At 38.3% G+C, this 13,360-nt stretch overlaps 1 protein-coding gene across 3 annotated transcripts in view; it reads left to right on the top strand.

Annotated features, from left to right (window-relative positions):
* Positions 1-11,578, top strand: part of Slc1a2 (solute carrier family 1 member 2) — a 144,924-nt gene extending 133,346 nt beyond the window's left edge. For all 3 annotated transcript variants that reach the window (XM_074044485.1, XM_074044480.1, XM_074044491.1), the window contains one exon: positions 2,281-11,578. In XM_074044485.1, coding sequence (XP_073900586.1) covers positions 2,281-2,352 — 72 coding nt within the window. In that variant the 3' untranslated portion in view covers positions 2,353-11,578. The remainder of the gene's footprint in view (positions 1-2,280) is intronic.
* The last annotated feature ends 1,782 nt before the right edge of the window (positions 11,579-13,360 follow it).

Here is a 13,360-nt window from a genome sequence, read left to right as displayed (position 1 = left end):
GTGGAGAATGTGGTTACAAAAAGGAGGTGTATAGGCACAGAGACGTCTTTAGATTTCAGAGTTCTTCGATTTTTCTTTTCTTAAAGGAAATCAGGAGAAATTTGATTTATAGGTTTAAGCAAAATATTTCAAAGTCTAAAGGGAGATATTTATGAATTATCCCTATCACTTGGAAGCAAACTCACGAAGAGTGCAGTGGGACTTCCACTCCATTTGTCATTATCATGTCCTAGCTCTTAAAATAGTGTCTGGCATATTGCAGACACTCGATATTTGTTGAGTGTACCCTTTCAGCATCTTGATTGCATGCTATATTTCAGATGACCTTTCTGTAGGACAGTTTTGTAGGGATCATTGCTTAGTCTCTCTATAAAATTGACTAACCAACCTATCACCAGCAGATGTGTTGGTTAATTAGCATTTGAATGGCTCATGACCAAACTGAGCAGGTCTTGAAGATGACGAAAATGGACTTCTTGGTGTAAAAACTCAGACATTTGCATTTTTAGTGAAGAGATTGGGTTCAGCTCAGTGAAGGTGAGTTCTCAGCCAACACAAGTTGGCCCTTCCCACTCTAGGTCAGTTACTTGTGTTGACAGTGATATGGAAAGAGGCAGCTATAGAGCAATGGGGATAAATGTATACCCTTTTTCACAATATTTATCCCTTTGAACTTCTTCCCAGGCAATTCTTAGTCTCAGGCCTTTCAGTTTTTTAAAACCAGCACAGACAATATCAATGCTTTCCTCTTTTGATTTTCTATTACCCAGGTGTTTGGACCAATGAGGAGTGGAATGGGTGGGAGACTAGAGTCACAGTTTTCTTCAGTTTGGTCAAGAAAGGAAATGCCCGAGAAATCTGCCCCAACTACATATGAAACATAGGCCCAGTATTTATAAACAAAACCCAAACATCTCCTCCAAGTGTTGTCTAATTCTTCCAAAGGCACCTCATTGTGATTGATAACTTTGCACTGCCGTTGATCTGATTCATCACTGAGAGCCAAATAAGCACATTCAAGATCATAATAAATAGGAAGCTTTCTCCAGACAGACAGTCTGTTCCTGGCAGTCTTCCTTGACAGTTCACTGAAGGGGAAACCAACTTGCTGTAGCTCTGGTCAAAACATTAACCACTTCAAGCATTGTTATGTCATGTTGATCGGTAGTTTCAAATTCTTGCCTGGTAATAGAAGTGTGAAGTTATGCAATAACTTTTTAATTTTAATATAAATTAGCCGCATGTGGAACAGTCATTGCTAATTGCATGTGCTTTCTAAAAGAGTGTGTGTGGGGGGGTGCTAATGGGAATTGGAGGAATGAATAGCTTTTATTTTCATTTGCTTGGTTTATGAAGGGCACTGGGTCTCTATTCCTAGCATGTTGCATGCTCACAATGCATGCATTTCACTACTTCCACTTGGGTAAGAGGAAGGTCCGATTTCTTTTAAACATTGCTGCGTTTGTCATGTCTCCATATTCTAATGCTTCCATAAATCCAGTCTCTCCATTATGTGGAATATCAGTCGTGGGTTTAAGTTTGCACATGACGTTGAGGACAGGCAGACAGAAGGTAAGCTAGGAAAACTACTTAGAAGTGGAGGAGAGAACCTTCCATTCTGCATAAGGGTTCAGTTTGCTTTGAGCCAGGAAACCATAGTATAGACTGTCTGGTAATTATAGCTGTACTAATTAAATGTCTGCTTTGACATAATTTGAATTACATTGTTACTGTTCTCAGTCTTTTCGTCTGTCCCCTCTTCCTTTTCTTTTTAATTTTTAAAGCCAAGATAGCTTATTTGGTAGAGCCAAACCATCATGAGTTCTGATTTTAAAATTGAGGTGTATGAAATTCACCTTTGTCTCATTGCAACTGAACCTTTTAGATGCATGAGTAGAACTAGCTGCCTACTTCTGGATTTTTTTTTCCTCTGTGGTTGTGTGGAGTAGCACTCACTATATTTTAAGGATGATGCCATAGTGTGATGAGTCTATGGGCAGTGAGATATCCCACAACCCTAAAAATATAGTAGAAGTTAGCTCCCAAATTACAAAGCATCTGTAATCCCTCAGGACCCTCAAGGCAAATATGGATAATTTAATTCTCAAATCACTGTTGAAGACCAACACAAGTTCAAAATTAACTTTGAAGGAGCTCCATTAAAAACTAATATGTTGGCCATGTATTATAACTCTAGATCTAGTGCTTCTCCACATAATCCATGGGCTTTTTTTCTGGTTTGTGGCCTGTAAGCTGGATGTTGATGATAATTATTTTCAGGTAACTCTGGCAGCCAATGGAAAGTCAGCTGACTGCAGTGTTGAGGAAGAGCCTTGGAAACGTGAAAAATAAGGAAATGACTCTCAGCAAATTCATGAATAAACTCCCCAGCATATCTTATGGTAAAAGATGCTATAAACAAGCTTTCTTTTTAAAAAAAGGAAAAATGCGTATATTTCTGTTTACTTAATCTGCTAGCTGAGGCTTAGAGGAGCTGTTGTGAGTACGTGATGACAGGCACGGTGCTGTGTCTTTGCCAAATAATGCTTCATAACCATCTAATTTTCTCACTTGTATTATTGTTTGAATGGATGCTGCTGGAGGAATCACTTTGAATTGAAGACACATTCTTGCCAGCTTCCTCTTCTGTCAGTACAGAATGGTGGATGCTCTTTCTCCCAGGAGACATGATGAAAGCAGCGTGGTACACTCCAGGGACTTGGGACAATGAGCACACATTTGGTGTGTTATTCCTTAAAGTGTTCATGTCTTGCCTTGTTACACACAAGAGATTCTGGTAGAAGTCTCTGGAAATGTAGAGTGTACGCCTGCATAAATTGAGAGCAATTATCTGGCTTAGGGAACTCTGACAACTCATCTTTTGTGTACTCTTCAAGATAAATATTTCAGAGCATTTTAGTGGGCCCCGTACTCTTAAAGGAAGCTAATTGTGGAGCCCCTCTGCATCCCCCTATCTAGACTATGTGAATGATGGTTGAAATTTCAAAGTATGTGTCTTAATTCTATCTGCATTGGAAAATTGATTAAGAAGTATTTTATGTATGACTACTGTATATATTGACAAAAATAAGGGAGCACAGTCAACATAAACTTTCATCAGATTTACATATTCAAATTCACCTATGTTTGATTTGCATTCATCTGGTATAGTAAAATCAGGTGAGATTTTTCTGATCTATGTTTTGCTTTCTTTGCTTCATCCAAAAGTTTCTTATTTGAATTTCCAAGAAAAAAGATATTTTCAATCTCTAAATTATTTCCATTGTATTCTCATCCACCTTGATGGCCTGATCATGTTACCATCCTCACACATGGAGGACACTTGTGTTGGCTGTGCCTCTTTCCATACCACATGTTGATAAAAACAAACTGGTATTTATCTAATAGGTAGAAAACTTTCCGTTGTATCAAAGCACGTGAAAGCAGTTGCAGACCACAGTTGGAAGCAGAGCCAGTCTTCCTGCTCAGTGGGAAAGGGACAGAAAACAAACATCTGTGCAAAATCTATAAAGATGACCTTCCTATGGCAGAGTCCAGGCAGCCTTGAACCATTAGTGGGAACAAAGGATGGCTCTACACAACTTTCCAGCTGGAATCCTTTCTAAGGCCGTGAAAGTGTGGAGGAATAAATGTATAATTTGCATAGTACAGTGCCTTGAATATAGTAGGCAGCCAACAAATACTTAATGATTGGTTATGAAAACTAAATTTTTAATGTCTCTATTATTATTTTCTATTAAGTAATCCACAGTATTCTCTTCGTTTCTGGGTTTGGGAGTTGGCTGGGGACTTGAATCATGGAGAAATACAGCATATTCAACTCGAAAGAAGAGTAGGTAGAACCTGCCATAGGCAGGAGTAGGTGTGTCATCTAAGGTTGCAGAGATTCTCATGAGTAGCTATAGAATCCAAATTATCTGAAGGAAGGGTGTTTATACATATCATCTCTCCTCTTTACTCACACCTGTGACTTCTTTCTTCCAGATCAGACAGCTTTAGAACATACAAAAGACATGAATTTCAGTTGTTTTTGTCTCAAAAGCCCTAGTTATTTTTGAACAAGGATTTCTATTGAACAGTATTAAGCATATCTGTGTTTTGTTTTTTGTTTTGTTTTGAGACTGGATTTTGCTATAAAGTAGCCCAGGCTGGTCTCAAACTCACAATCCTCTTGCCTCAGCTTCCCAAGTGCTAGAATTATAAGCATGCACAACCATGGCAAGCTAGCCATGGTCTTCATTTTGTAAAAATGCCATTTGTCTTCATCTTCTTAGATGGACAGTTAACAGGGTAGCCAAGGATATGACCAAATCCAGTAGTTGCATTTACAATAGATAGGTGGGCCAATGGGTCAGTTCATGGGTTCAGCTGTGACTCTGTTTAGGATTGTCTTTAAATGATGCCCTTGTGAGCTTTTCTGTGGTGAATGGGAGGATCCAAACAAAGCATCTAGAAGCTTGTTGGTTTTTTCCTGTGGAAGGCCAACTTGGCATTTGTGTGTACCAACATGTTTCTCATAGGAATGGTCACAAGATCTGCCTGAAAACCTGGTTTGTTTTGTCTTCAGCTTTTCCCTAGCTATCCTGTTAACATAGAAACAGATAAAGGACAGTCTGTTCAGAAGAAACAAAGTGCATGGCTTCACATTGCAGGTTTTTCTGGTTTGAGACTATATGCAGTATCTCATGAGAATATTCTTAGGAGGTCACATTTATCTGGAAATTCAGCAAATCATATTTTTAAAAAAATAATTTATCAAATTCAGAACTAGCCCGAAAATCCAGGATGGGTGTGGAGTTGACATATGATTGTGTCCTCTGGGATTTTTTTTAGTCTTCATTCATTCTTTCCATGCCATGCCCATTGGGGATTCCCTTGCCCAGAATACATGCCATAAACAGAACAGATGTATCCAGAGTATACCTCTAATAACCTTGATCTACATAAGATACCTGTCAATTATATGTGTAAATTTATCCTGAAAGGCCCCTCCTGGGTATGAATGCTTATATTGGTCCATTCATCTTTGATGATTCATGAATGCTACACACACACACACACACACACACACAGCAGGTCAAGTAATACACCATATCCTGTAAAATGTGTAAGTCAGAGCTTTGGCAACACCATTTTTAATAAGCTCATTTGCTATTTTTAGGAATCAGAATAATTTCAGAAGAAAACCAAGTAAGTAGACTTTAATCCTTCCTTCTTTCCCTTTTTCAATCCTGCCCTTTGGGAAGCCCAAGTGGAATCATAATTTAACTATTTACTAAAATTTAAAAAATCCAACCCAGTCAGTAAAAAGAATGGTTTATCTTTTAAGATAATGCTTTACCTTATATTTTTGAGGGTGTCCCCTGACCCAATATAATATGCATCGAAGAATCCAGGCAACCATCGGATTTAAACACCCCAATCCCCAGCAAAGGCCTGCAGGTGATTTTAGGACCTTAGGCAACTATCAGATTCTGCTTTTTTTTCCTGTTGGGTATAGAAACACAGCCTGTGTTCTCATTGCCAACAGAAGTTACAATGCCTCATGAAAGACAAATATTTATTTCTTCTCTAGAATCACTAATAAGTCTGGATATTCACAAAAGCTTAAAGAAAGGGTGCCAAAACGCCTAGCCCCTGGATTTAGATCATGGAAGCTGAGAACAGCTTGGGAGAAATTTGGTCCATGGGGCAATGCTTGATAGGTGATGCCAGAAATTGTGGTGCCCAACAGATTCGGTCTCAGGTAACTTCTACTGTGCCTGGAAAAATGTGAACTTGCAAGTGTATCTAGTCAAGAGACCTTTTCAGAGTTGAGTGGTTGGGAAACTTTATCTACTGGGTCTCCAAAGGAAACCCATCCTGTCATGTTTTTGCAAATACCACACTTTCTTTTGTTCTCAATAGCAAAAGTTTGTTATAATTTTTTCGCTTTTGTCAGAAATCAAGGTTTCTGTCATTCAATATTCCCCATGACACATAACAATAAATCCAAGTAAGTATGCACTTGCTCAGAGATAATACTCTATGGTTCTGCTCTTAAGAAAGAAGTATGAGCAGCTCTTGTCCGGTTTAATGACTAAAAGTGCACAACAGTTACACCCCAGGGGAAATGGTTCTCCCCTCTTAACTACTCTCTCTCTCTTCTCTCTCTTTCTCAGGCCATCCAGTAGTCTGGGTTTTTGGTTATGCTTTGCAAAGTTTCCAACTGAATTCATTCCAAGCCAAGAAAAAGGACCAAATGAGATTTTTAGTTGTAGTACTTCCTCTTGAATAAGGACACTTGGACATAAACAGGGGCAATAAGAAGATGAAGTTAAAGTAGACAGTCTGAAGTGAAAGTTTTGTTAATCTACTTGCCAGAGAAGATTTGTGGTCTGGGTATCAGACCTAGAAGAGGGGTTACTGTGTGCTAGTCCAGGCAAGTGGCACTAGAGGCAGATGGTTCTCCTTGTTGGAGTGAGTTCAAAGTTGCTCATGAAATATCAGCTCATGATCTTCCCTAATGTCCCTCCCAATTTTCCACTTTTCTTCTTCCTTTCCTCTTATACCACTGCTTAAGAGACAACTTAGTAAACAACTATATAGGTTGGTGTGAGGGTTAGTTTTAGAACAGATAACAGGTAATCTTAATTGGATAATATCTAATTTTATAAGCCTAACACAACTCATCAGACAGTGATGCAAAAATGATGAGAAATGTAGTTTGGAAGAGGAAATATTTGATTTAGACTCTGCTCATTTGTAGCTATATGACTTACCCAAGCCACTTTCTGTCCAAGCTTCATTTTCTTCTATATGAAAAGAGAAGGGTTTGGATTAAATGATTGAAATCCCCTTCTGGTCCCACATATCTATGGTATTATAATCTCTGCTTTATTCTTTTCTTCCTTAAGAGGTCTGCCACTGTAAAATATTATTCATTTATTTTTTAAGCCAGAGAGGCACACAATAATGAATAATCAATTTAAATTTTTTATGCCCTTTGGGAGAAATTAAATCCAAGCCTCTATTCATTTTATGGTTTACAAGCTTGGAAGGTGGTCATGTTAATCTTTAGTTTACTAGTTTTTGAGACACTAGTAAATATCCTTTTATAAAAGTTTCTTTTACCTAAACTCACTGTCCTCATACAAGTAGCAATTCAGCTCAGGGAAACATACTTCCAGAGTCACCATGAGGGACTGGACGTGTCACAGCTGCACTTGAATTCTTGCATCATTCCTGCTGTAGCAACAGAGCCCACTCTGAATACTCAAACCACATAATCTTCCCCAAACGGTTGTTATTGCCAACCCAGTATGGGAATTTGGGAGCCTTTGGCAAATAAACTTGAACACTTGTGAAATTTGGTGCAAGACTTACACAACCACAGCAACTGTCTGTAAAACCATTGCTCCTCTGTTTACATGCAGACACACACATCCATTCACAAGTAAGTTGGGTGGAGCCCTTCCTCCGGAGGGATTTGCAGGAATATTTGATGAAATTCATTCTCAAATCTTCTGCTTGCTTTTCTTTTATCAGTGGCATCACATTGCAGGAAGAGAAAGTCTAATTTATAAGACTGGAGTTTTGCCAACTAGTGTGGCCCTTTCAATGCCGGGTGACAGGCAAGATTCATGTCACTAGCCAAAACCCTTAAACAACCTCTTGCACTTTCTGGTCTTAGTGCAATGGCCCATTGCTTTTATCTATGCCCTTTGTCCAATCTTCTGCTAAGTACAGAGTAGAGTTGCTATATCTTATGTGGTGAATACATTTATTGCCAGAGAAAGACTTCAGCTCTTCAGATTTAGGGGAGTGGGATGTAAAGCTAAGCTAAAACCATTAATTTTTTGATGTTCTTTGCTTGGTTTTTTTTTTTTTTTAATTTCCATTCTTACATAAGGCCTGATACAAAAGCCTCAAGATAAACAGTTTTGTCATCAATCTATTTAAGAACACATAGAAAAGTGAGACAAGTCCTGAAGTTCCTATTTTTTTCTAAATAATATCCTGAATAATTACTGACCAGGTTTTACTTTTTGTCTGTCCAGCCTTGCTTTATCTTCCAAGTTCTGAGTCAAGAATCCATTCTGATATTCTTTAAAGTCCTGGTTGTCATGCAGGGCTCTTTTGTGCTGAGAATAAAATCTACTGGAACAGACTTTGATGCTTTGCAGAGTTATCACTTGACCAAGACAATGGGTAGCAACAGGTCCCCAGTTCCTCTGGAGACATCCCCAATTCCTGGGTGAGTGTTGAAACTTAACTACAGACTATCGCCCTTATCATCATCCCCTTGAGACAAGGGGATGACGCAGTCTGAGTCTTGCTACTTTGGGGGCTCTGTTTCTTCTCATGACAACCATTTAGCCTGCCTAGGAACAGCTTGCTACCTTTGGTAGAGGACAAATATACTCACCAGCCAACCAAGTTGGTCCAGTAGTACATCTCTAACTTTTCTCCCCCATGGAGTGAATTCTCTGATATGTACAATCAGAAAGTTGCCTCTGGGTGGCCTACGACTCCATGGGATTTATTTTCCTTATTAGGAACTCTTTTTTGGCATCCAGATTCTTCTACAAATCATCTTAATTCCCTCTTTTCCTTCTTCTCTGGAAAATCTCAGCATTGCATCTCCATATTGCACAACACAGATCAGATTATCTGGTCACTATAGAGATTTGTATATAAAAAAACTACTTTTTTGAGAATTTTTGTATATTCTTTTTCTATTTGTTTTCTACAGCTTGATGAGAGAGCTGGCAAACTGTGAATCTAATTTTATCTTGCTGCCAGCAGATATATTTTTGCTTCCTGGTAAGAATCTATGTTACCAGGAACAATATATTCCCTTCTGATCAGTATTGCGCCCCAAGCTCACAAGTTATTTCAGCCCAATATTACATTCTTTCTTAGACAAATCTATAAGCTTCTTTGTTATTATTTATAAAAGCATGAGAAACATATTTATAGTGCTGGATAGAATATGTTTGATATTAATTTAGCCTTTAATAATATTATAGGTTTCTATCTACTCTTCAGAAATCATAAAGACTCAGAGTAGACTGAATTAATCTATTTAGTATCTGTAATTTTGCAGACAGATATTTTCTTATGGAATTTTTGATATAACCACATACATAGAATTGTAACTAATTAGAGCACAAGACATTTCTACAGCAATTTAGAGTAATTGAGTTTTTTTTTTCCTGAGCATATGGCCACATTTGAGAAACTTAAGAACCTAGTCCTTAGTGACGCAATGAACATGACCAAATTAACAACATGGCATTGCTTAAGTCTCTTAGGTAGCTAAGATACATACTTAAACAATATCCAAGGAATGGTGCTGATTTTTTATCTTTGACACCAGGCCTTGTTTATTCACCTAATCATTCTAATTTTTCTTTTCTCTAAGATGAGCAAAGGCAAAGCTATAGCAGAAGGAATATGTCTATATCAGAACTTTTCATGCCTTCTTAAATGTTAACATGAAAATTGGCTTATGAAGACTTTGAGTAGTAAAGGCTGAAGATGACTGCTAAGAAGGACATCAGTTCAGATTTGGTACAGTTTAATTCTTGCCAAGAAAAACGGTAGTACATGTCACATTGTTGTACAAAGTTAGTGCATATTTTTAAAGAAAATTAGTATCCATTAAGAAGCAATGCCCTATGATTGGGGGCTGGAAGTGGAAGGTTAGTGTCACACTCAGATTGTTTAGAAAAAGGTTTTGTCCTCAGGTGAATAATTATGTAGTCTTCCCAAAAGGTAAATCAATAGCCACTGAAAAGACGAGGTGTCATTCCACCACCAAGTACATTTTCTGATATGGCAGGAAGGCTAGTATTTTACCATGTTTTAAAAAGTAGTAAGTTATGTGGAAGGTGTACTAGTATGTATTTGGCCTACCCTCATTAAGCAAACGGATTAGATGTGCCCTCAACTGGCTAAGACTGTATCTGTTTTCAAGTACAGCTAGTTGTCAAAGCATGAAATTCTTGTGTATACACGCTGACACTTGGTTCACGCATGAAGAACAGTGCCTATGCACTTTGTGTAGCTATAATGTAGGTATTTATGTGTAATTTCAGTGAAATGGTGTATAGATGTACTGTAATTTAATTTAAATGTTATTTTTGGCTGTTTATCTAAATGCAATAGACATGTTGATTGGTGTTTTGAAAACCCATCTTTTTCTTCTTAGATACCTAGTGGTGAACCATTTTTCCTCTTTCTTAATGTGATTTGGGGATATATATATATATATATATATATATATATATATATATATGTGAAGAACTTATCTGTGAATCCTTTGTAGTGATGATTATTTGAAAGTCTGTGTGTCCAGCACCTTTGTAAATACACAGTTCAGAGCAGGGATGGGTTGGTTGGATATGTGTCCAGGTTTTCTTAGTGGAAGGTCATTTGACATCTGAATACTTCATGATGAATACAACTGTGGCTCTTTGGATTGTCTGGGCTTAGGTGGGCAAAGATTAAGGACATTCATGTACAGTCCTTTGCTTGGCAGTTTGGGCTCAGAGAGACAGCAGGTTATGCTGCTCCTCTGCCTCTCTGGTCACCAAATACTCATGATGATGCTTATGGCCTAAATGTTCTAAGAGCCTCGTTCCCCTTGGCTTGTTGAGTCAGGGTACAGGAAAAAGATTTACTGACTAGCAGCCATGTAGGTAAGGCCCTATAAAAGCACAGTTCTGGCAGCACACTGCCCTGCTGTCATAGAAAGATAAAACACTAGAAGCACAAAAACAGTCAGTGTACAGCTTTGGAGGTTGTAGAAGGGTAACCATGACTGAAAATGAGATTGACAAATGCAATCATACACCTGCCCCCCAAACACGCGTTCTATCTTATTATCACGCAGTGTACTGCTATGAAGTCTGTAGCTCCTGTCACCCCTTGCTCCTCCTCATGGATAGAGAAGAAATAGCAGTGAGCTGTAGGGAATGCCAAGTGCCGCTCTCTTTCTACAAGGGACAGAAAACTAAGATTATGAAGACACAAAGCACATTAATTTGCTATGACTTCTTCAGATGAGTGGAGTTTGGGAATATAGTCTGTGGATAAATTTTTCCTTGAAAACGTGGCTTCTTCAAATTCAGGAAGAAAAATTTACCGAAAGAAAACTAGCCTTTAGGCAGGATTATCTTGGAAGATTCTCCTATTTCCACAACGAAAGACAAGAATAATTCACATTCACAATCCCCATTGATCTGGTCATGTGGCACAGAGCATCTATAGCACATGGGATTTAAAGACTAATGAATGCAAAGATAAGAACTTCAACTAATCTTGGTATTGTTTCTTACATATGGTCCTAGGAAATGCCTTGTTGCAAAGCACATTTTGGGTAGTGAGGTCTTTCATTTTCGCCTTTAGCTTTGTAAGCTTTCTTACAATGTGAACTGATTACTGTAACACTTCATGTGTAAAATAACTGGATATTCTTTATGTGCTGGAAATAACCTGTGAATCCAATATTTCACTAAGTGTTTTAACTTCCATGTGTGTATCTCTCAATCAATAAATGTGGATTCCAGTTTCTCTTGGTCGTTGTCTCTTCTTCAATTCCCATTTTAATCTATTGTGGTTACATAGGAAGGGTCTCCAGTGGTCCTTGTAGAAGAAATTTATGGATGGAGCCAACAACATCCAAATGAATATTTCCTAAGAAACCTCCCTAGATAGTGGAGTCACATCTAATGATAAGTAAGTGGGTTGCAAAATAATGGTGTGTAATCAGTGAATCAGCCAGTATAAGGTAGCCTCCCAAATCTCAAAGATTTAAAATAAACCTCTGTTCATTTCTTACTCATATGACATATCCTCACCACTTAGCTGGAAGAGTACTCCATGCTGTGTTCATTCAAGGAATGTTAGTTCATTTTGTGTTACCTTAAAGTGGATTCCTTATAAGGAAAAGAGGTTTATTTGGTTTATTTGAGGACTAAGATGTTCAAGTTTGGTGGCCACATCGTCAAGGGCCTCGTGCTACATCATAACATGGCAGATGGCATCACATGGAGAAAATGTATGCCAGAGTGACAAGTGACATGTGCAGAAGAGGCCAAACAATGGGCTAGCCTCGCTCTATCACAACCTGTTCTCATGGTAACTGGTCAAGCCGTGAGAGATATAACCTACTCCCTAGAGGTTAAAGGCTGGAGAGAACCACATCCAAAACACAGCAGGAGCATGAGGGGTTTTCCACATCCATGTTGTCGTAGTTACTAATGCAGCAAAGAAGGAACACAGCAAATCTTGCACTGACTCTTGAAATTTCCCCTTGAAGGTTATGTCCTTCTCTTATACTCCTACTTCAACGGCAATAGCAAGTCATGTAGCTCTACCTAACTTCAAGGGGTGGAGGGCACCTTATGGGGTGCAGGGGAGGAGTACTGGAAATAGTTAGTGAATAGCTTTAGTAGCTATCAGGTCATGGAAAATTCCTTGTCATTCATAAAGAATCACACACCAATCTACAGTTTCTCAATAAGCCCAATGCAGTAAGTTTTCCCAATATTGGAAAAACCATTACTAGGGAAGTAAGTGACAAGTATTGAAAAGTCATGTCAGACAAATAAAATGAGAGCTAAAGGTAAGATTCAAATAGTAGAGCACTTGCCTAGCAAGTGCAGGGCCCTGAGTTCAAACCCCAGTACTGTAAAAAAAAAAAAAACAATAAAAGAAATAACATGCATGATCTTCAACAGTAAAATCATAAAATCACCCTCAGCGTGGGGAGGTGCTCATGTAGAGAGGGTACGTGTACAGGATCACAGACCCACACAAAGGAGGGTAGATTCTCTTTCCACATTCCAGGGGATCCACTGTAGATGACCTGAATTAGTTGCATTGTTCTCTCTCATTTTTTCAGGAAGAAAGGAGCAAATGCTTAATTTTAAGTAAGTAAAATACATTGATGTGGTTCATTACAATTCCTTTCACTAGTGACAACTGATTTAAATTATTGATGAAAGACACTACATTTGAACAGACATTTCCTTCTTCTCCTGGAGCCAGGTCTACCTCATAGCCATATCCGAAATGCTATTAAAAATGTAATTAAAGAATATATGCTTATCAGCATATTTCCAGGCTGCCATTTTATTTTTAAGATAGCAGAGAGCCACAAATCAGTGTTCAAGTAAACTTTTCAACACTTTAGTGTGGAGTACAACTTGGTCAAGCAGATACTCCTTGAAAAATGACATAGCCAGAGAGAAACTTGACTTTGCTTGTTCAGGCATCTCCTAGACTGGAGATGTTAAAACCATCCATTGTCATGCTTCCATAAGTGTTGCTTTGTTTTCACACTGACAAA

This window comes from Castor canadensis, chromosome 1 (genome assembly GCF_047511655.1).
Source record: "Castor canadensis chromosome 1, mCasCan1.hap1v2, whole genome shotgun sequence".
Taxonomy (NCBI): Eukaryota; Metazoa; Chordata; class Mammalia; order Rodentia; family Castoridae; genus Castor; species Castor canadensis.
This window is presented reverse-complemented; position numbering and strand designations above follow the sequence as displayed.